The following is a 24,679-nucleotide window of genomic DNA, read 5'->3' on the forward strand; positions in this document are numbered from 1 at the left end:
CTCACCACGCCCTGGCCTCTCATTCTCCTTCATCTCCATGCTTTACCTGGTGATTCTCTTTTTACCCATCAGTGGTTGTTCAAATATCCTCACCTCTTTTCCTATCAGCTTTGGCCCTGGATAACACAGAAGTTTCATGAGCTTCCTCCATCTACCCTCTTTGTTGGCCATCAATTTCAGTCATCCAGTTACAAGGAAGCCTGGACTTTCCCTAGTAGAGGCCACTCTTTCTGACTCTAAATCCTCTTAACATCTGATTGGAGCCTCTTAGCTTTAGTCTTTTTTTTGTTGGCCAAATCTCCCTTTTCTTCCCTCCTATCCCCTAATTTGTGCTTCTTCCTCAAAAATCATCATGTCCTAAAAGAGTGTAGTCATTACTCCCAGGCAGAAAGTGGTTGGCCTCTCACAACTGCAGAAGCCAGTAGAAGTTGAACTGCTTCAATGTAGACACTTCCTGGGCCCCTGTTGCCCCACCTTACTGCCATTCCCCAGGACAATCTGTTTTGGACTGGGTTTAAGTACAGTCTAAGGAAAAGGCTCAGCCCTTGACATCCAGGGTGAAGGGCAATGGATAGTGGTAGGAGGGAGACTTTTGGATACGCCTGAAAGAGGGAAGGAGAATTGGAGCCATGAGATTCAGAGTCATTGAGGGCTGTGTAAAAAGTACTGTTTACCTCAACGTAGAGGTGAACCACAGTCTCACTTTATTTCAAATTTAGCACTGAGCAGAGAGAAGATTCAGAGATATCTCTGCAGAGACGGAAATGGGCAAACAGCACAACTAAGAAAACCAGGCAATCTAGACGTACCTTTCCAGGTAAACAAACTGGGAAGCTCAGAGCTCACAAAACAGAGGAAGGCAGAGCTTGGGGTGTTGAGGGGTGCATTCATGGGGAAGGATGCAGGAACAAAAGATAAACATCCACGAGCTCATCCAGGGTAGGGAGGACACGGAGGGGAAGGAGATCCCCTTCCTCATGCTGTCTCTGCCCCGAGCTCTAATGGACAGGGAGAGGGAAGTCTTTCTAGAATCTCAGGCAATTCATGACATCCTATTAGACACTTGCAGCAGGAATGGGGATGTGGTGGAGGCAGAGCCACTTTGGACATGGGAAGTCACAGTGCAGAAGACACGGACATTACTGGAGGAGCTTGACATAATTTGCAGGGAAGAGTCCAAAGTGTCCGTGGCAACGTCCCCGCCACCAGCCTTCATCCACCATCTCAATGTCAGTGATGATGTCATCTGGATCAAAGGAGATCTCATCACTTCCCTCTGGAGGAAATGGACAGTGTATTAGGATGGTCAGCTAGGAATCCCTCCAACCCTGTGCCCACTCTAAACCTCAGGGAGGGAAATAGGCCTTTTCTTCTTGATGCCAAGCCCAGGACCTTCCCTGACCCCAAGAATTCATCCTCCTCTCATGTATCAAGGCCCTCCAGGCACCAGACTTCTCAGGCCCCTCCCAACCTACCTCCTTGGTAATCATACAGGGCTACAGCTGAGATCCCAGCCCCAGCCCCTGCTGGGCCGCCTGATGATCCTGCAATATGAGAAATATAAACATGATCTCACCAACATGGAATAGGAAAACCCAGGTTCTTCTGGGTAATGAGGGGATTGTTCTTCCTCCTACCCTCCCCTAGACCTGACCAAATTCGGGAGCTGCTTCTCCCCCCACCACTCACCAGCCAGAGTGGAGGGAAAAGAGGGATCCTCAGGCTCAAGCACATCCTCATAGTCGCCCTCATCCTGCTCATATCTGTCCATCTCTCCAACATCCTCGTAGTCATTCTCAGTCTCGGGCTCAGGTTCAGGCTCGGGCTCAGGCTTGGGCTCGGGCTTGGGGTCGGGCTCAGGCTCTAGTTCATATACTGGCTCTTCCTCTACCTGCAGGCCTTCCAGAGTCCTGGGGGGCAGAGCTGGGGGCTCCTCATTGTCCTGAGAAGAGACAGCATGGAGCAGAGAGACTTTCACTCACCAGGAGCTACCTCTCCCAATGGAGGACTGCTAAGACCCCACCCATCACCATCCTACCACTTCTACCCTCCATCCTTGCCTCCATCTAACAGCCTCTCCTAGGGAACACAGTTGTTCCATCCATCTTCATTCTTCAGCCTCCTCCCATCCCTACTCACTCAAAATACCTACCAAGAGATGATAGAAGAATGTAAAAGTTATGAGGAGAGGGAAGTAGAAAGCAAGTCAGACTCCTTGGAAGACCAGGAAAACACTGAAGCAAAAACACATTGCTGGAAGTATATACCACAGTTAGGATGACCAACTGATCTAGTCTGCCCAGGACTGAGCGGTTTCCCAAATACAAGACTTTCAGTGCAAACACCAGAACAGTCCCAGACAAACCAGGATGGTTGATTACCCTGTATAGCCCCCCTTCCTAGGACATGAGGATATAGAGAAGGGGCAGAAAATCTTTGGGGCTCTGCTTACCTCTGGGGGATTCTGCCTAGAGGGCAGGGCGGGCACTGGGTGTTCCCTACTGGTTCTCACAGGCTCAGGCTCTGACGGTGGACAACTCCCCGCTGGGGGCCAGGCCTGTGGAGAATGAAGCATCTTTCCAGTAGGCAGGCAAACCTCCACCTTCTCTCTTACTCTGGCCTGGAACACTCCCTCCTATCTTTGCCAACCCAAATCAATCATCCCTCAAGATGGGCTCCAACCTCAAGTGATGGTTCCTTCTTCTTGCTCCAGCATTAGTGACTGACTGCATTGGCTGGTGACCTCTCTTCTGTTATACTATGTAAACATTGGGGGTTTTCCCTATAACATTCTGGTATATGTGAGACCCATTTACATAGCCAGGCTGAAATCTTCCTGAAGACAGGGACAGCAGTTATAGACTTTGCCTAACACAGGGAAGACCTGTGTCTCATTTTCAACCAATGATTTGGACCCCATGTTCCTGTCTAGGCAAGATATCCTGGATGTGGATCCCAGAGGGCTAAGCACTCACCTCTGAGGAGATTTTCTTGGGCAATGGGGCTGGCACCACTGGCTCTTCCACAGTGGCGGCCGGCTGCTGAGCCTCATGGCTCATCTTTACCAGGGCCTTTCTTTCCTGTTGCTGCCTGGCCATCTGCTGTGCCTTCTCTTCTTCCTCCCGCTTCCTCTTCTCCTCAGCCATGGACTCAAATTTTGCCTTCAGTCCACGGGCACCGCTAGAAGCTACAGACACAGGCAAGAAGAATTAGGGTTGTCTTGGGTGGTGGTGGGGGTGGGGAGGTGATGCTTGAAGGAAGAAGAAGAATCAGTTAAATATCCAGGAAGAAAGCAAATGCAGAGAGACTCATGGGAGGGAAGGTAAAGAGGTATTGATAGAGAAACAAGGGGATTATAGGAGGATGGCGTAGCCCTCAATCCTAGACTTCCATATAGCCAGGCCATGCGATCTCAGACTCTTGTCCTTTCTAAATGATAAGCCTTGGTCCTCTAACCTGCATCTCTCCCTGTTCACATTCCTTAAATCTGTATGCCCTCTGGACTACCACCCACATCTACCCCTCATCCCAAGCTCCTATCCGTATGTATTCTCCCCAAATGGCTTTTCCTCCCTGCCTCCCTGTGTTCTTTGCTCACAGTTCCTTCCTCAATGTCACTCTTTCTTTCTATCCGCTTAACCCAGTTTTTCTGGGAGAAAGAATCTGGGAATATGAGGGTAGGGATCAAGTCTACCTCAGCTAATCTAGGTAGTTGAAGGCATGGAGGAGGTAGTCTAGGAAGAAGAAAGAGTGAGAAAGAAGAGACGGTTGAGGAGCACAGAGAGAGGGAATGGTCAAGACTCACCAGCCTCTATGGGTGTCGTCTTCTTATAAGCTGTGGTTGGGGCCTCCATTTCATTGAAGCCAACAGCACTCTGCAGGTAGAACAGTATGTATAGTGTGGGGGAGGGAAAGGGAATGGGAATGACCCAGAAGGCAGTATTGGGGATTGGGGCTACTGTAGGAGGTATCCTTATCCATCTGACGCTCAATAGCTGAACAGGGTATTCCAATACTGTCGGTTTGCAGCAGAGAGGGGTAAAGAAGTTCTAAACTGGTGAGCTCAGCTCCTCTTTTTGAAAGCTCAGTGCACCTAGAATCTCACATCTCTAAGTCCAGTTGCCTGGAACGCAGTAGGGCCCCTGGTCAATGCATAAAGAGGAACTGGTGTAGGGGAGGACAGTAAATGGAGTGGAGAGAGATTATGGATTGGGTTAATCAATGCCAAGCAATCAATGAAATTTCAAACATCACCTTTCCCTGGAATTTATCTGTCTCTCTGTCTCTTTCTGCCTCCTTACACTCTCCTTAGTTAAAGCTCAGGCTTTAGAAGACATGCCCATTAGATGCTGAGGGCAGTCAGTGAGGAGTGCAGCCCAGGGCACCTAGTTTTTCCCATTGTTTTTCCGGCTTGGCCTCTCATTCTTCTCTCTGTACTTCAGATGCAGTTTAGGGAACTCTTCTTAAGACATTGGTGTTCTGGAGCTTTACCTTATCTACTCGGTCCTTCTGGATTCCATATTGACCACCAAAGCCCTTGGCATAATCTGCAGGATGAAAAAGTCTGAGAGTCATAAGAGGAGTTAAAATGCTGGAAATATGTGGGAGGAGGGAGCAGTAGGGAGAAAGATGGAAGACTGAAATGTGGAAAACAGAGATTAATGAGGAAGTGTACCTCAGAGGACACAGAGGCATGGATGGGAAGAGATGGAAAAGGATGGGGAGAAAAACAGTTGGGAGAGAATGGAAAGGAGAGAGATGGGAAGAAGGAAACACAAAAAGAGAGAAGTGACAGAAAAGGGGAAAATATAAAGAAAGAACAGGAAAAATAAGGGGAGCCCTCCAGCCATCTCCTATGTGTCTCAGGGAAGAAGGAGGTCTCTCTGTCCTTTGTGGAGCAGAGGTGGCTCTAAGACTCATAGCCAAATCACCCTCTTGCCATCACCTAGACTGTCTTCACCCCTTTCTCAATGATCGGTTCTCTTTGGCCTCCTTCCTCTGTCTTACTCCTAATCTTGCTGTTTCCTCTCCGCCCTTCTTGGTTTCCCCCATACACACCCACATACATACACTTACTCTTAACCCCCCACCTCCACTGTACCTCTGGGTCCTCTGTGTCAGCTTCCAGAAAGGAAGGCAGGAGGGCTGTATGCTATTCTGTGACCGCCCTCCTCCCCAACTCCAGCTTACCTCTCTGAGACTCGTGCTTCTCTGTCTCTCCCTTGTAGTCATATCCCATAGCTGCCTTGTCTCGTTTATCCTTCTCGATCCCATAACGGCCACCAAAACCATGCGAGTAATCTATGGTGGAAGGAGCAGTCATGAGTGCCCACTCTCAGCCCACAGGGAAGTGCTGTGGGAGAGAGAAGTCAGGAGGAATGGGTGCAGGGTGATAGGGGCCTGGAAAGAGAGCAAGGATCAAATATAGGTGAATTAAAGAGAAAGGGTGTTCTAAGCCATCTTTTGCATGCTTTAATTCAATCTTGCTCATTCTTTCCTCTTTTCCTTTCCTCTCTTACTTTCATCCCAAGATGAGAAGATCATTTCAGGAGGAAAGTATAGAGAGTATAGGGACAGACTTCCAGGAAAAAAAGGGCAAATATACATGAAATGTTTGCCTTTCCCTACTCCTATGTAAACACAGAAATCTCAGCTAAAATATCACAATTGCTTTTTTCTTTTTAATACTGAAGCTCAAAAGAAAAGAAGAAAAAAATTCCTGGCTCCCAAAACAAATAGATGGATCAAAGCAGTAGATATGAGGGTAATCATGAGCTGACGCCACAGAAAACCCAAGGGTGTGTGAAATCCCCAAAGTCGGTGCCTAGGGATTAGGGTCTAGGGTCTGGGGTTCTAATTTCTTTCTTTCTTTCTTTTTTTTTTCCTAAAGATTGGCACCTGAGCTAACAACTGTTGCCAATCTTCTTTTTTCTTTCTTTTTCTCTTTCTTTCTGCTTTTTCTCCCCAAATCCCCCCAGTACATAGTTGTATATTTTAGTTGTGGGTCCTCCTAGTTGTGGCAGGTGGGACGCGGCCTCAACGTGGGCTGATGCGCAGTGCCATGTCCACGCCCGGGATCCAAACCAGTGAAACCCTGGACCGCCGTAGTGGAGCACGGGAACTTAACCACGTGGCCACGGGGCCAGCCCCTGGGGCTCTAATTTCTGTGCAAGAACATGGGACTGGGGAGCAGGAAATGAGGCTCTGCCCGTCCTATAAAAGAGCTCTAGGGGGGCTGGCCCCGTGGCCGAGTGGTTAAGTTCCCGCGCTCCGCTGCAGGCGGTCCAGTGTTTCGTTGGTTCGGATCCTGGGCGCGGACATGACACTGCTCATCAAGCCACGCTGAGGCGGTGTCCCACATGCCACAACTAGAAGGACCCACAACGAAGAATATACAACTATGTACCGGGGGGGGCTTTGGGGAGAAAAAGGAAAAAATAAAATCTTTAAAAAAAAAAAAAAAAGAGCTCTAGAAAAATTCACTTGTAGTTTGTTCAACATTTGGTAGGGGAAAAATTTACCTACAAGATTTGGAAACCCCAGGCCTACACCCAAGTGCAGGGAATACAAACATCCAATTTTATACTTCTAATATTATACAGGAATTCTAAACTGAGAAATTTATTTAATACTGATCTAGGAAAATATATCCACAGAAGAAGTAAACATCAGAAAGATGGCAAGAATATGAGACAAAGTATACCTCAAGACAAAATGCACTGTAAGAGACAAGAGAGACATAACACAGTGATAAGAAAACAATTCTTTCACCAGGAACCTGTATGCTGGTATAAACCTATTAACAGAATCAACATTCATGAAGCAAAAACTGACAGAAGCAGAAACAGAAATAGATAAATTCATGATCACAGTTGAAAATATCAACATCCTTCTCTCATTAATTGATAGAAAATTTAGACAAAAGAATCTAAAATTATAGATGGCCTGAACAATAGTATCAACTAAGACACCTAATTGACACTTACAGAACATTACACTTAAACACTGCAGAATACACATTTTTTTCATGCACATAGGACTTTCACCAAGATAGACCATATGCTGATCCATATAATAAGTTTCAATACATTTCGAAAGATTGAAATAGTCTGTGATCACAATAGAATTAAATTAGAAGTTAATGAAAATAAAATTATCTAGAAAATGTCCCCCATACTTGGAAAATAAATAACATACTTCTAAATAACCCATGGGTCAAAGAAGAAATCATAAGGGAAATAGAAAATATTTTAAACTGAATAAAACTTAAAACACACATGACGCTGTGGACTGCAGCCAATGCAGTGTTGAGAGGGAAATCTACAGGTTTTAGTGCCTACACAGGTGATAAAGGATTGCAATCAAATTTAAGTTTCTACATTTAGTAGCTAAAAAAGAACAAACCAAATTCACATTAAAATGAAAGGAAAAAATAATAAAGAGCAGAAATCAACAAAATTTAAAAAACAAGTGAACAGAGAAAATGAACAAAGTCAAAAGTTAGTTCTTTGAAAATAATAATAAAATTGATAAACTTCTAGCAAGAATAATCAATTAAAAAGAGAAAGAAACACAAATTAACAATATCAGAAATGAAAGTGAATATATCAGTACAGATCTTACAAAGGTTAAAAAGAAAATAAGGGCACGTATAAATAAATTTACGCTAATAAATTTGACAACATAGAATGAAAAAATTCCTTGAAAACACAACATATCACAACCGACTTAAGAAAAAAAATGAAAGATTGAGTAGACCTATATCTATTTAAGAAACTGAATTCATAATGGAAAAAAAAAAAGAAAGAAAAAATGGTTCATTACTATTAAGAGTCCTAACTCAGCCAGACACAAAGGCAAAATTTCTCTGCATGGGAGACTTACTCAACCCAGGGCACATGAAACTCCCGTAAAACAAACATCCATCTCCCCCACTGAAAGACGTTCACAAACAAAAATTACAACCATAAAAGAAAGAAATAACCGTGAGGGAAAGCAGATTAATCAAACAGAAGAATTAGCATCTCCAAACTGCAAATAATATAATAATATGAAAGACACTATAAAATAAATATTTTCAAAATAATTAAAGAGCATAAAGAAGGGGGAAAAAACATAATGAAAGCAACAAGACATCATGAAAAAAGAATGCGCAGACTTGCAACAGAACCAAAGGCAACTTCCAGATATGAAAATATCTGAAAGAAAGTTCAAGATTTAACGGACCACTTAAACAATAATTAAATACAGCTGAAGGGAGAATAGCAAACTTAATATAGAGCCAAGTGAGTTACCCAGAATGCAGCACCGGGAGATGAAGAGAATGAAATAGAGAAGAGAAATTAAGAGACATCGAGAAAATAACTTCTCAAAATTTGGGGGAATGCTGTGAAAGCAGTGCTTAAGAGGAGATTTATAGCATTGAATGCATATGCTAGAAAAGAAGAAAAAAAGAAATCAATCAAATCAAAAGTAAGAATCAATAGTCTAAGTTTCCAACTCAGGAAACCAGAAAAAGAAGAACAAATTAAATCCAAAGTAAGCAGAAGAAAAGAAATAAGAATTAGAGCAAAACTCAATGAAATTGAAAACAGGAAATCAACAGAGAAAATTAATGAGAAAAAGCTGGTTCTTTGAAAAGATCACTAAAATTGACAAGCCTCTAGCAAGGCTAACTAAGGAAAAAAGAGGGAAAACACAAATTACTAATATCATAAATGAAAGATAGGACATTGCTACAGATCTCATGGAAGTTAAAAGGATAATAAAAGAATACTATGAACAACTCTATGGCTACAAATTTGATAACCTAGACGAAATGGATTAATTCCTTAAAGGAAACAATCTGCCAAAACTCATACAAGAAGAAATAGATGATCTGAATAGGCCTATATCTGCTAAAGAAATTGAATCAATAATTCATAATCTTCCAAAACAGAAAGCACCAGGCCCAGATGGATTCACTGGAGAATTCTACCAAACACTTAAAGAAGAAGTTATATCAATTCTCTACAATCTCTTTCAGGATAAAAGCAGAGGGAATATTTCCTAACTCATTCTGTGAGGCCAGCACTGCTCTAACACCAAAACCAGATGAAGACATTACCCGAAAAGAAAACTACAGACCAATATCTCTCATAAACATAGATTTAAAAATCCTCAACAAAATATTAGAAAATTGAATCCAACAATGTATAAAAACAATTAAAGACCATGACCAAGTAGGATTTAGCCAAAGTATGCAAAGCTGGTTCAACATTTGAAAATCAACTAATGTAATCCATCACATCAACAGTCTAAAAAAGAAAAATCACATGATCCCATCAATAGATGCAGAAAAAGCATTTGAAAAAACCTAACACCTATTCATGACAAAAACTCTCAGTAAACTAGGAATGGAAGGAAATTTTTCCCAACTTGATAAAGACTAGCTACAAAAACCCAACAGCTAACATCATACTTAACGGTGAGAAACTTGAGCTTTCCCATAAGATCAGGTAAGGACTGGTACATCCAGACAGTGCAACATTATTCAGCACTAGAAAGAAATGAGCTATCAAGCTATGAAAAGACGTGGAGGAACATTAAATGCATATTACTAAGTGAAAGAAGCCAATCTGAAAAGCCTAAAACTATATGATTCCAACTATATGACATTCTGGAAAAAGCAAAACTATGGAGACAGTGAAAAGGTCAGTGGTTCCCAGAGAGGGCGGGGAGTGAAGGATGGATGAATAGGCAGACACAGAGGATTTTTAGGGCAATGAAAATACTTTGTATGATATTATAATGATGGATATATGTCACTATACATTTGTCCAAACCCATAGAATGTACAACACCAGGAGTCAACCCTAAGGTAAACTATGGACTTTGGGTGATTATGATGTGTCAATGTAGGTTCATCTTCGGTAAAACATGCACCATTCTGGTGAGTGATGTTGATCATAGGAAAGGCTATGCATGTGTACGGGTATGAGTGAATAGGAAATCTCTCTACCTCCCTCTCAATTTTGTTGTAAACCTAAAATCGCTCTAAAAAAATGTCTTAGAAAAAACATTGAGAAGAGAATGAAAAGTTTTAATATACATCTGAGTTCCAGAAGAAAGAATAAAAGAGAAGAGAGGAGAATACTATCCAGAGAAAATGCCTAACTTCCCATAATGAAAGTCATTTCTCAAGTTGAAGAGGAGCGATAAATCTCATGTAGGATAATAAAAATAGATCCAGCACCCAGACATATCCTGATGATATTTCAGAATATCAGAGACAAAAAGAAAACCTTTGACAATAAAACAAAACAAAGACAAGACGTGTCACCTACAAAGCAATGATGGTTAGACTGACACCAGAGAGACGCCAGAGATGATGAAGTAAGATCTTCAAAGTGATGAAGGGAAAATAACAATGAAGAATGAAGCAAAATAAAGACACTTTTCTGACAAAACCTGGGAATTCTTTCCTAGAGTCTCACTGAAAGAATTATCAAAGGATATACTTTAGCAAGAAGGAAATAGGAGAAACAAAGAGGAAACAATAAAATACAGTAAACAATGATGAGCTGAGAAGTTGGTAAACATGTCGGTCACTTTAAATAAGCATTCACTAAGTAATAATAATGACTGATTTTTGTGGAGTTTAAAAACACATGGAACCAATATACTGGATAACAACAACTGTCCATTTGGTACAAAGAATGTAGAATGCAGAAGGAATGCAATTAAACTATTCTACATTTCCTGTATTATTCAGGAAGAGATAGTGATTAACTTTAAATTTAACTCGAAGATGTATGTTAAAATTTAGGAATAACTTCCTAAAATAAAGGAGTAGAACACCTTTTTTGCGATCCACGAGAGGGAAAAGGGGACTAAAGAAAACGATCAGTCTCACAGAAAGCAATGAAAGAGGAAGAGAGGAGCAAGTACACACTTGAATTTAAAGATAAAATAGTGGGGAACTGGGTCATGGAACAAAAGGGAGTTGATGACAGTTGTTGGGAGGTGAAGTCTGAGCAGAACAGCAGGGCAGTCAGGTTGCTAAGGATGCAGGGCAGGGTCCTTGCCTTTCTGAGATGTGTGTTTCTCCACTTCTCCTTTGTAATCAAAGCCAACCGCTGACTACAGAGAAAAGGAGAGAGAACTGGTTAGAGTCAGAGCTGACAGTTTTTCCCCTCCCTCACTTACCTTTACTCCTAGCTCAGCCCAGAGGCTAGTTTATAGGGGCTCAGGGCTGAGTATGGGGTTTAATGTAGAAACAGACCGTAGCCTGACAGGCTGGTGTAGACGCAGTGTGCTACACAGCAACAAACACGAGCTCTGGACACAGATAGCTCTAGATTCAAACCTAACCCCACCTTCCCTATTTAGAGTTGTTTAACTTTAGGTATGTCCTTTGATATTACTGAGCCTCGGTCTCTTCAAATATGAAATGAAAATAGGTATACCTGCCTTATTAACTTCAACTATAAAATGGGAGAAACGATACTCTTTATTTGGGATATTGTGAGAACTAAACATGGCAAGGTATAGAAAGTGTCTGCATTGGGTCACTCAGTAAACAAGTGCTTTTCTTCTTAACTCTCGTGAAGCTAAAATGAGATAATAGCTAGAATAGTGCCTCGTAAACTATAAAGTACTATGTACATGTAAGAGATATTACCCTATTCCTAATTGATTATACTGCGCCTCTTCTCTTTCCCTATGCAAAAGTGGAAACCCAGATGTTGATTTTGGTGGGAGGGGAGGCAACCAGGGGAGTCTGGATCCTAGCTTTCCTGGGACTGGATATATTGGCCTAAGATAGGCCAATTCCTATCTTCCCCATCTGGCTCAGTAACTATGAGTCTCTCTAAGCAAGTCTAGATTTTGCTTCTTAAGAGCTATTCACATGTATTGTTTCTTGATTTTCATGGTACACTGATTGTTTAGGTGATTTAGTTTGTGACTCTTGAGGCAGAAGATGAAAGAAAGAACAATGAAAGATTAGGCAAAGGCAGGAGGGGGGCCAAGATGAAAAGGAAAGTCCATCCTGATTAGAAAAGAACATGACATGCTCCATATTCATTACTGTCTTTAAAAATGACCTTCTGCGTCTTTCCTTTCCCTTACAATACGTTTTGAACTTTTCCGGTTTTTCCCCCTACACTGCAAGTAACATTCTAACACTTAACTTTAAGGATTCGGGACCACCTAATTAACAACTGCAGGTAAAAAAAAATCTCAGCTAGCTGTGCAGGAGCTGTCCTCTCTATGTGCAGCTGCAGAGGAAGTGATAAAACGTGAGATCAAAGAATCTGATCTACTAAGATGTGAAAATGAGAACATCAACGAGTTATCAATCGTCCTCTCCTGACCACTCTCTCATCAGTAATCATACTGTCTTTTTTTTTCCTCTTTAAAACTACTTTTTTGTACAAAGAAGTCTTTAAAACACCTGGACTTCAAGGATTTGATGCTAAGTCCTGTGAAAAGTAACTTTCACCTTCTAAAAACATTGCAATCCCAAATAGTTGTTTTACTCGATTATTTGCTGCATCGTAATAATATTTAAGCCGATATCTATGCATTCTTAAAAGGCATAAATATTTATAAGGTTTGGATGTTTGATCAAAAGAGGAGCTTTGGAATTTCCCTCTTCCCATGTGTACAGGTATAATAAAAACCAATAGAGTTTGAGAGTCTTTGTCTCATTTAAAGCAACGCCTCTCAGCTCAGCATATGGCCTCCAGCAATGGCATGAAGGAACTTGCTGAGGGTGGTCATGGGAGCTATCCTGCTCGTGATGGACCCTCCTGGAGTTCACTGGCCTGTCTTTCCACAGGAAAAGCATAGACCTTCATTGAAGGGTGAGTGTTGTTAAGCCCACATGATTTGAGTTGGGTGGTGTGAGGAGAGAGTTGTCACTTACCTTGTCTGCCCTGTCCTTCTCAACTCCAAATTTGCCCCCAAAGCCTCTGGCAGCATCAGTCTGAGAAGAGTGCTTCTCCACCTCCGCAACATACTCATGGCCCACAGCACTCTGAGAAAAATCAACGGTGGATTGAGTGACAAGATAAAAGAGACCATGAAAAGAAAAATGACGTAGAGATGGGATGGGATATAAGAATACAAGAAATTCCATTCTGGGTCAGACTCATAGCCTCTGACAGTGGTGCCAAGGAATATGTGATGGGAGAGCAAGGTGACTTTTTTTGAGCCTTGCACATCCTGATTCTTCTACAACACTATCAAGAACCCTTCATTCAGGAAACTCCCCTTGAATGGCCAGGAACCAGAAAGATAGAGACTAGACAGAGCAGTGTTTAAACCAGAAACAAAAGGAGAGCTAAAACAAAGGCTTTGTGCACTAGAAGAGAAATGAGAGTATTTATTGGGAAGAGACCAAAGGGGACTGACTGGAGGCACCAGCCAGGATCGCATATTTCACTAAAACAGCCAGGTGCTTTGTTCTGGATCTTTGCTCCTGTATGAGCATCAAAGTTCAGAAGGGCCACCTGAGCCCTGATGTTTAAAAGTGACTGACTCTTTATGCCAAAGGAGTTGGTAGACAATACTGTGAGTAGTCCAAGATGGCACGTAGCTTAAATCTTTCCTGTTCTATCTACTGTTGTATCTTCTATTTGGTTTTGAATGGGATGTCTCTTCTAACATTTAGATTTGGATGCTTTAATAATCTTGGAATTGAGTAATATATCAAACCAAATAACGATACCTTGCAGAGTCTCAGCGGAGAAGAAATCAGAAAGCTTCTCCTTCCTCCTTTATTTCCAATCCCATGCTGGGATAAACAACATCAGTACAGAGACTGGCGTGAAGCACTGCCCTACGTGAGCTCCTGGGAACTCATTTTGTAGTAATTTTGGGTCTGTGTGGGTCAACTTTGCTTGTTGAATTTAAGAATGAATGACTGCTTATCTATTTTACTTTTTTCCTAGGAATTTTGTGGGAGAATACAAAGCCTCCACGGCACTTTACACAATGACAAAACAAAACACTTCTTGAGGAGAAACTAAAGGCTTTCGTTGGATTATTTTTTTCTCCTTGGAGATAAAATCTTTCTTCTTATAGAAATATATCTCTATCTTTGAGGTTAGGGAAGTCAACAAAAAATATGATTCAATATACCAGCCTTCTTTTATCATACTTTTAGAGTATCTAATGGATAAAGGAAAAATAATATTCATGTTTGAGGACATCTAATGGATAAATTCACATCGATATTTCTCACATCTGTGTGCACATAATGTAAGTAATGTATAATATATATACAAAAAGAATACCAAAATCACAGTATAGAAAATAATAAGAGAAGTTGCAACATAAACAAAAAACAAAAACATTTAAAGCAGTAAATGATTTTAAAGCACATTTTTCCTTTCTCAGCTTCTGCTCTTGTCTCTACAGTCTAGGACTTAGCTGGGCCTACAATAAACCAGCCCTTCTAAATTCTTGGCTCCCATTTTCTGCCATCTATGTTTTATGTGTTGAGATCAGGAAAAAAAATGATACAAATAGTATGTGGACATTCTATTTTAAAGGCCAAATAAATATTGTACTTTTGAACAAATTTTAAACCATAAAACCAACAGATGAATCAATCTATCTTTTTTTTTTTAAGCAAATATCTCCCTTTCAACTCACCTTGTCCATTCGGTCTCTTTCCACTCCAAATCGACCTCCGTAGCCATGGGATGCTTTGGGCCCTGATTCCATCTCCTTCTTCTTGAGAATATCATGCTCTTCTGACACTTTGTTCCTCAGCTGGTGGATGCTGGAAGTAACCGCATGACAGAGACCCATCTAGCACAGAGAAGTCAACGAACACTCCTTCCCAGGAAAACAGAAATCTTGAGATGTGTTCTGTTTATTTTTAGGAATAACCTGAGTCCCCAAGGGATGACAATGCTGAGTCTGGGAGTAAGATATGTGTGGCCTGTTATACATGGCCTGATTTAAACTCTCCATAAGCCAATAGTATTTCCTCTAGTCCATTATTTTGCTCACTAAATAGCCTTCTAATATTTAGTCCCACTTTTCATATTCCTCAATATTAGAGGAAAGTGACACCTATGTTCTAGTAACTGGGAAGTTATTTTCCTCTCTGAATGGATTTGCTTTCTAGAAATTACATGTTCTATCTCAAGAAGTACAAAAATATTCATATACCCTTTTACTCATACATTCTAGTCCTGGGAGTCTACCCCAAGGAAAGAATTCAAAATATGGCAAAGCTTAAGGTCTAATGATACTCACTGAAACATTGTATATCATAACGAGAACCAAGAAACAATTAATATGGCCAATAACTTGAGAATAGTTAAGTAAATTGCAATAATATCTCTCAATGACATCCTAGGAAGTCATTAAAAATGATGGTTATGAAAAACGTAGCATTAGGGAATTTATCTATACATTATTTCAAATTTTCTTGTCAAAAATGAATGCCCTTCGCCCCCACCCCCAAATATGATAATTCCTGAGAGAACTAACAACTAATAAAAACTAACTAATAAAATTCACTTTTATTACTACTTGTTAGAACACTTTAAGGCTCAAATAACTTGATTTGGGGCACCCCTATCCCTAAGAGAACGTAACACTAAAAGGAGGCGTTCTCTTTTTTCCTTCACTTTCATCTTTACCGTGAGGGTAGAGAGCACCTTTGCACATCTCTTTGGCCTGAGCATATGAAGTGATAGCTTAGTACCAGCACCAATAAGTGACAATCAGAATGGATACTTGGACACAGATAAGGAGCCCTGGGGATTCTTATAAACATTTGGGCAAGAGAACCCCAAACAAAATATTTGACTTCTTACAGCAAGAAATGAAGGTTGAGGGAATTGAGATAGCGATGTTCCTGAGACTCCAGTAGCTCGAGAAACCAGATCCATCGGTTACAGGTAGAATGACCATCTCAACGTGGCAATGGTCCTCTTGCATGGAAGAATAGATCCACCTTGTGGCCTTGTAGTGTAAATCCACCAAAGGTCTTTTTAAAAAGCCTTCTCAGCTTTAGTTACAGTTAATTTTAGAAAGCTGGCCTTGAACCAGATGAAATTAAGCTAAGTGCTGGAAGAACCCTCTGTTCTGTGCATGCTCTAAACCCTCTGGCAGCAGCGAAGGAGAGAGCCTACGTTGCTAGTTCAACACCACCAACACTTTAGTACAGTCTGTGTCAAAAAAGCTTTTGGTTCCAAAAACAAGTAAGTAACTGATATTTCCCAACGAAAGTATTCAGATGAAGAATGAAGAAAATGGGTCTAAACATTACTTTCAAATGGGAAAAATCTGCGAAGTTTTAATGAGTCTGATGATTGCTTCATGGGTCATAACTATCTTATAGGTGAAATAAGTTTATACATATATATTTTTTTGGGGGGTGGGGAGGACTTTGACAATTGTTATTTATTTTTTTATTGAGGTAACTGGTTTATAACATTATATAAATTTCAGATGTACATCATTATATTTTGATTTCTGTGTAGACTACATCTTGTTATTATCCAAAGACTAATTACCATCCATCATGGTACACATGTGCCCTGTCACATCTTTTGCCCTCCTCCCTCCTCTCTTGAAACAAGTTTTTAAAAGGGATTAGAAAGTGAGATTCAGGAATATCCACCTAATGGATGACAGCAAGGCTAGGCAGAGGATCATGCCAATAAATAATATACTTTGAATGAAAATGTTGGGGCCAAGAAGACCAACTTCTTATTAAATCATTTAGAATATAGCTGAAGCCATTCTAAATACATCTTAGTATATCATCTCTTCACTCAATAAACATTAATTAAACTTTTGGGTGTGAGGTACTGTTAGGTTCTGAGGACACAAAGATGATTAACATATGGAGATAGTGGTCAGGTGGAAGAGACAGGAAGGAAAACAAAAATTACAATTCAATGTGCTAAGTGGCATACCTAAGAAACTTCTGACACATTAACTCTTGGATACCTATATTAAATTTTAAAAAATCCTGGAATTGATAAAGCAATGCAGTTTATGGGAACCAAGCGAAATCCAGGACCTCAAAGATGAGCTAAAAGAAGGAACAGATCTTTTCATTTTTATTACAAAAATAAAAGCACAAAGGTGAGTAACTCAGACCATAAGATTTTATTCACAAACAACATGATCATAAGTGTATAAAATCCTAAAGAGTCTACAAAAAAAGCACTACTAGAACTACTAAGAACTATTCAAATTTGGCAAGGTCACAGGATACAAGGTCACTATCAAAATTAATTTTATTTCTACACACTAGCCATGAACATTTGGAAACTGAAAGTTAAAAATAAATACTACTTACCATCACATGAAATATCTTAGCCTAAATTTAATAAAATATGTGCAAGACCTGGACACTTAAAAACATTTCTGAAGAAATTAAAGAAGACCTAAATAAATGGGGAGAGATTCCATGTTCATGGATTGGAAACCTCAAGATCATTAAGGTGTCAGTTCTCTCCAAAATGATCTATAGATTCAATACAATTCCAATCAAAATGCCAACAGACATTTTTGTAGGTAGGGGTCAAGGTAGACATATAGATCAATAAAATAGTCTAGAAATAGATCCAAATGTATATGGTCAAAGATGTCAAGTAAGTCAATGGGGAAAAAAATATTCTTTTAATGGTGTTGCGTAATGAAATACCCATATAAGAAAAAAGCTAATTTGAAATAGATCATAGACTTTAATATAAAAGCTAAAACTATAAATCCTTTAGAACAAAACATAGGAGAAAGTCTTCACAATTTTGAGGTAGCTAAAAATTTCTCAGACACATAATGCACTAACCATATGAAAATTTCGATAAATTAGACTTCATCAGAATTATTATCTTCTGATCTTCAAAAAATGCCATTAATAAAGTAAAAAGATGAGTTACACTCTGGAAGGAAATATTTGTAAAACACATAGCTCACAAAAGACTTGTATCCAGAGTATATAAAGAACTCTTCAAACTCAATAAGAATACAAACAATCCACTTTAAAAGTGAGAAAAAGATTTGGACACTCCAAAGTGAAGATATATGAAGCTACATGAATGACACATGAAAAGATGCTCAATAAAGTTAGTCATGAGAAAAATCACACACATCCACAAGAGTGGTTAAAATTAAAAATACTAACAGTACCAAATGTAGACAATGATGTGGAAAAATTGAAACCCATACATTATTGGTAGGAATGAAAAATGGTAAATTCCTTTAAGAAAACAGTTTGGCAGCTTCTTAGAAAGTTAAGCACACTATTATTATATGACTTGGCAATTCTACTTGTAGGTATTTCCCAAGAGAAATAAAAATATATGTCAACAAAGATTTGGACGCAAATGTTCATGATAGCTTTATTTGTAATAGCCCCAAATTGTCAACAACCCAAATGTCCATCAACAGAGTAATGGATAAACCAAACTGTGGTATATCCATACAAAGGGATACTAGTTGACAATAAAAAGGAACAAAAGACTGATACACACAAGACCACGGGCAGATCACAAAAACATTATGCTGAGCAAAAGAAGACAGATAGATGCAAAAGAATTCTATATTACTCCATTTACATGACATTCTAGGACAAGCAAAACTAATCTATAGTGACTAGAAGCAGATCAGTGTTTACATCCAGCCAGGGGTGGGGATGGGGTATATGGCCTGTAAAGAGGCATGAGAGCATGAGTGGGCAAGAGTGGTGAGAAGAAGATGCAGGAAAGGACAGCAGCCCTTGGAAACCAGGCAGTTCCTAGGAAACACTAGGCTGCTTGCAGCTGCCTGGGCCAGGACTCCTCCATACAATAGAGGAGGGAGAAGTAGGATCATTTTTTTTACCAAATTACCAAACCACTCCCCAAACTAAATTTATTTTAGGCAGACCTAAAAAAGAAAGATCACAGCGTGGGGGTAGACAGTGAGATTAGTGAGAACCACAATCACTTCCTTTTCCTGCTTTGAGTCACGTGAGCTCTGCAGCTACTGTTCTCTTCTCTAACTTCCCCCTCCTTCCTAAGGACCTCAGCGATTCCCATCTGACCTTAAAGATTGTCTTAGCCCACACTAGCCAGAGAGAATCTCAGAATATTAGTGACTAACTACCGGGAAGTCCTCCAGAGGTCTTTTGGATCCTGATGGGAAAACTGAGAATCAGAGATGAAAAGTGACTTGTCCAAGATCACCTGCCTAGTTACTAGCAAAGACCAGGCTTTTACACCTCGGTAGCTTGGGTAAAAGGGAGGGAGTGGGGTTTTGTGTAAATGTCCCCACCATTTATTCTCTCAGATGTAGATCCAGTTAGGCTAATAAGGAAACATCCAGGTCATCACATTTTACGACTCCAGGGGCACCAGTCAGAGTAATGTACGTAGTGGATTGTGCAACACAGCAGTCCCCATAACACCATGTAGGAAGAAGGAAGGTTGTCATCTGTTTACATGTTTGTTAGGTTTTTAGGAAGAAAATCTGATTAATCTATGTTAACAAGAAAGAGAAATCACATTATTGAGCTGCTAAGAGGTGCTTAAGCGCTGCACTAGACATTGATATGTGCTGGCCCGTTGAGTTCTAACCATACATCTGCAGGGCAGCTATCATTATCCCCATTTGATAAATAAATAAGCTGGGATTCAGAAAGGTTATATGTCTGAATTCACATTGCTAGTAATGACAGAGCTGTGAACTGAATCTAAATCTATCTGATATCCATACTCAAGCTCTGTCCATAAGATCATGGCAGGGATTTAGGAGTCTTCCTTAAAATGTTCTGCTCTTAGGATGCGTGAGACAGGCACTGGGAGAGGAAAGGTACAAGGAGAGTTTGCATCCTCATCTTAACAGTTCTCAGGACACTAGGGCTGAGTGGCCTTTACTCAGAAAAGGAAAGGGGGTCTTAATTTTTTTGGAACCTACAGAGGAATGTCAAGAAGCTTCCTGTATGACATGTTCCATTTTTTCATCTCTCCAACTGCTTCCAGAATTGCTTGGTTTGTTTAAGAATAATATTCATTACAGTTACTTAAGATAACTATTTATGTCTAATTAAATAACAAGGCATAGTACTGATTATTTTCAAATTATATAAATACACGCCAAGTTTTCATAGTGTGTTGTTTGTGCAATGTGGTCATCCACCGACACTTTTTAAATCCAGGGGGAAAAGAGGTAAACACACTGTTGTTAGAGTGTGGGGGGAAAAAGTTAAAATGGAGATTAAAATTGTATTAATTTTGCCAATTTGTGTGTAGTTGTTGCTTTTTGCTTTTTAATTTTTGCTCTTGTTATACTGTTTGTTGTGTCTACCTTGCTACTAACATTTGACATTCTGATACTCTCCAAAGCAGATAGCCCTGGTTAGAATAATCCATGGAAAAGAAGAGGGGATCCTTCAATCTGAATACACACTATGTCCCACAGAAACTCCGGGTATGTCTGTGAGTTCCTTTTCTCTTATGCTATCAGTTTTTTGTTTGTTTTGCTTTTTTTCCAGTAGAACATTGGGTTATAATCTTTAAGACCCTTGAACACCATTACCAAAATAGTTTTAATCAACGGGATTTCCAAGTGTCACATTTCTTCATTAATATTCATGTCTTCTAAGTTCTGTCAAGTAGCCAAATATACATTTTTATTTTAAAAGTCCTTCAGGCCAGGTGTGGAATCTGATATTGTCCTCTTTTTGCAATATTTATTCTGAGTTCTTTACCTTGACGTTTTACTGAATCCTCCTTGGCCCATCTGAAGTCACTCTATACTCTAGACACACATCTACACTTGTATGGATAGATAGATAGACAGACAGACAGACAGACAGACAGATAGATAGAGTGATACAACCTCAGCATCTGATCCACTTCCTCTCTGAATCCCTTATAATAGTCCCACTTGGGGAAATACCATAGTCGTTAGAAATAAAAGAGAGATAATAGGGTTGAGGGAATAAGTGGAGAGACAAGAAATAGAAATACACAGTGACACACATAGGGACACACAGCAACAGACTCAAGAAAAAAACCACAAAGACACATAGACATGAACTACCTTTTCTTTTTCCCTTCCTCCATCACCTTCCCCTGAGTCTTCGAGTTTTCTTTGGGCTCTTCCCATACCCCGTTCCTGCTCCCCAGTCCTTTTGGCACTTACTTGATATGTTCTGCGCGTCCAGAGCCCTCGATGGTCTTGGCTCCCCACCGCTGTTCCTTCTCAGAGATGTCATTCTGCAAGAGACCGCATTCAGCAATAAGGATGGCAAGAGATGTGCCTCACTGAGAGGCCATACAGCTGACACATATGTCCTCCGTGTCCCCTGCCTCTGCTGCCTCCTCATTCAGGGTTTTCACTTAGACTCCTCTCTATGTTTATCCCACTCTGACCCCCATGTTAAAATTGAACTGGTGAGCTCTGAAACCTCCCTTCCTTCTCCACATCCCTCACAACTTCTGCTTCAGGTCTCCTACAACTTCTCAATCTTCCCAAATTACACACATCCAGCCCAAATCCTGGCTTATAGGCCAAAGGAGACCCAGATTAATGTGCTCCTCACCTCAGCATAGCCTGTCATTGCCCGTCAATCACAATGTCAAACTCCTCTATGCTTGTCTCCTTCCATCCTCAATATCAGCTGTCGTGCAAGCTCCACTCATCATAGATAACTGTCCTAACAGTCAGTCCCACCGTGAAGGCTATCTCAGTCTGTCCTTCCTAAGTCCCCTCAAAGCTTACAGAGTGGCCCATATGCCTCCCCCTCTCCTGCCCTTCGTTGTCCAAGCAAAGCTATTTCCAAACTCACCACAAAGTCAGGGTCTGTGTCCCAGTCATCACCCTGGGTCTCCACGGAAACAGACACATCATGCCCTACTACAGACTTCCACATCTGAGGGTGACAAAAGATGGGAGTAATTTGGGGAAAAAATCAAGAGGATGGAAAACAAGCATGCTGAAGTCGATGATATAGCAGCTCAATGTTTCTTGCCATTTTTTCTTGGAAGAAAATAGAAGCTGAAGCAAAGCAGATGGAAGTTTTAGGAAAGCACTTCTGCTCAGTTAGAGGAGAGGAGGATGGGAGTTTATTTAAGACAAGCTGGCATGGCCCAGACACATCTGAGTCTGGAGAGAAGTCTTCATGGTTGTAGGTAACACCAAGTAACCTCAGTGTCAAAACTCCTGGGATCATTAGCTTGTGTCCAGTGGCCAGCCAGGCAGTGGCTTGAAGCGGTAGTCAATGAGGGGAGCTAGAACATCCCTAGAATTATAGTGCCATTTCACGCTACATATGACTCCTTATATAACTGTCGACATATAAATTGGCCCAGCTCCTGATAAAATGAATGTCTACAGTCCTCTGTACAACCTGCTTAACTCTGTTGAGAATTTTTTCAACCCCAGTGCGAGTGCTATCCTGCCTTTGCTCTGACATCGGCCACTGCACAGCTGCATGACGTCAGTAGGGGCAGTCAGCTGAAACTCTTATACTGAACTACACATGCGGAAGCATTATTTGCTGAGAATAAGTCATTTATTCTTCAATTTTTATTTCAATTATATTTCTAAAGAAGATAGCTGGTTAAAAAATAGCACGTAACAAATCTCTTATTTTGAACATTGAAAGTTATTAGATTTTTATTAACTAAGGAAATGATAAATATTTAGAGAACACTAGTTTGAGGGGGGTACCAAATTATTATTCTACTGAGGCATCCCCCGTGTTTCCGTTGGCCTTGCCAATCGTGTACAAGGAGGAGCTGCGCAGTTGCTCTGCATCTGTGGATTCCTGGATCTTGGTGCGAAGAGGAAACAACGGCCAATGTTCACCAGCTCTGGTGGCCACTGAGCCTTCTTGACCCTGGTACCACTTAGTAGCTGGCAACCCCCCTGCCCATCCTTCCCTGGTCAGACTCCTCACCACACTGGTGTCTTTCCCCAGGCTCTTCATGGTCTCTTTAAGGAGTCCCTCTTACAACCATTGGCAGGACTCTCCAGTCTCTCCACCCAGACCCTCAGACTCTCTGTTTTCCTTTCCGCTTGAAAATTCCATCATTCTCCATGCTCTTTGAAAAACCCCTTGGAAATCAGCCCAAGGGAAATTTGGGGGTAGATTGATTAAAGAGATGCGAAGAGGACACTGGAGAAGCATTGACTGAGTCAGCTGCTCTGTGGGATGAGTCAGTGCCGGGAGCTGCCCTGCCTTCCCCACTGGCACAACAGTGACGAATGAGGGGTCAGGTAGACGAGACCTATGGTCTTGGCTCCTGGGCTGCTCTGCAACAAAGGGATTTCACACAGAAAACTGGAAAGGAGAAGTTTCTGAAATATTCATGACAATAAGGAAGCAAGGAGGACTGATAGTCTGTCTTTCCCCTCCGTTCCTCTGAGGCCTCAGCATGACTCTCATAAACCTCCCATCCTCATGTATTTTTGAAACAAGAGGAAGAGTTTCTGACATGGAGACAATCTAGTATCTGGGAGCTACTGGCCAGAAATAGGGAAGCTGAGAGATGCTATCCAGAGCTGGGAGAGCGGAGAGTAACCTGGTGAGGCCTGGTGCCCAGGATTGGAGGCTCAATGAAGGGCCTCATCACGAGGCTGCCTTATAACATCAGTCAAGTACATGACCTTGGAGACAGATCACTCCAGCTCTGTTACTAAGCTCCTGTGGGAACATGAGTAAGGGAATCTTACAGAATGTATACTTATTTGCCAGGTACCAGGCTAGGCAATTCACAAATATTAACTTAAATAATTGAACATCTCTGATAGTTAGTTTTCCCCAATGGAAAATAAATGAAGAGGTTAACCTAGCTAATCCATCAAGTCCCCTCCATTTCTGACATTCTGGGATTCTGCGATCCTACAATCACAGAAACTAGCCCTGGTTGAATCATCACGCCTTCCTTTGGCCTCCATCAGCACTCAGTTCTCAGCACTGGTGTACATTAGCAACTACTTCCTGATCTGTTACAATGTCTCCTACGTAGTTTTGTCTCTTTGCTAGACCATATGTTCTCTAGGGGCAGAGACTTTGTCTTCATCTCCAGTGGTCCTCCTCTCAACTCGATGCCTAGAAGCCACAGGACTTAGAGAGGGTTGTAGATTGTTAGCAGAAACCAGGGGTCCTAGATGGCAGCTGAATCATGTTCCCTGGGCTCAAGCCCACTCGTTTCCACCCCTAGATGATCACTATCTACAACCACTCACACCCAGGCCTTCTGGCCATGAAAGGTTAAAAGCCTAGGAACAGTGTCTTTACCTCGCAGCAGGGACCAAGAGCCCGGTAGGACCCTCTTACTTCAACACCTGTCCTGTGCAACCCGACTTTCCCCTCCCTTAGAGTACCCACCTCTAACAGTGCGAGTGTTTGCTCCAAGCTCCCAGCTCCTCGCGTCGATACTCGGCTCCCTCTCTGGCTGCTGCCTCTTTAGAGCAAGAAACTCTGAGCTACTGCTTCAGTTCCGTATTCAGGTTTTCTGTCATTTCCTGCCACCCTGTCCTCACAGCTACTTCCTGAAGTTTGAGTCAGTTCCTTCTGCTTAGGCACTTAAATAAAAAAGGATTAAATGCTTCTGTGCCTCTTCTTTTGCAAGGCTTTGAGAGTCGCTGGTAAGTCATCAAAAAACTCTTACTCTTGAGTTTATAATCTGGTCAGGGAAGCAAAATATGCAACCAGGGAACACACAAA

General features: G+C 41.2%; 1 protein-coding gene across 2 annotated transcripts; it reads right to left on the reverse strand.

Moving 5' to 3' along the window:
* Window positions 1–681: 681 nt before the first annotated feature.
* HCLS1 (hematopoietic cell-specific Lyn substrate 1) lies at window positions 682–24,488 on the reverse strand. Of its 2 annotated transcripts, XM_046659626.1 has the most exons (14): window positions 24,341–24,488; window positions 21,794–21,877; window positions 21,148–21,221; window positions 14,644–14,773; window positions 12,911–13,021; window positions 11,067–11,121; window positions 5,191–5,301; window positions 4,492–4,547; window positions 3,806–3,875; window positions 2,976–3,187; window positions 2,453–2,557; window positions 1,690–1,942; window positions 1,476–1,544; window positions 682–1,276 (listed from the first exon to the last, which is right to left on the reverse strand). In XM_046659626.1, exons 2-14 carry the CDS (start codon window positions 21,875–21,877, stop codon window positions 1,140–1,142), a joined length of 1,467 nt encoding a protein of 488 aa, XP_046515582.1. In that variant the 5' UTR covers window positions 24,341–24,488; the 3' UTR covers window positions 682–1,139. The 2 variants fall into 2 exon arrangements, with proteins under 2 accessions (XP_046515582.1, XP_046515583.1); XM_046659627.1 differs by lacking the exons at window positions 21,794–21,877; window positions 24,341–24,488 and having other exon boundaries at window positions 14,644–14,829; window positions 21,148–21,204.
* Window positions 24,489–24,679: the final 191 nt, after the last annotated feature.

The sequence above is a fragment of the Equus quagga genome, chromosome 4, assembly GCF_021613505.1.
Source record: "Equus quagga isolate Etosha38 chromosome 4, UCLA_HA_Equagga_1.0, whole genome shotgun sequence".
NCBI lineage: Eukaryota > Metazoa > Chordata > Mammalia > Perissodactyla > Equidae > Equus > Equus quagga.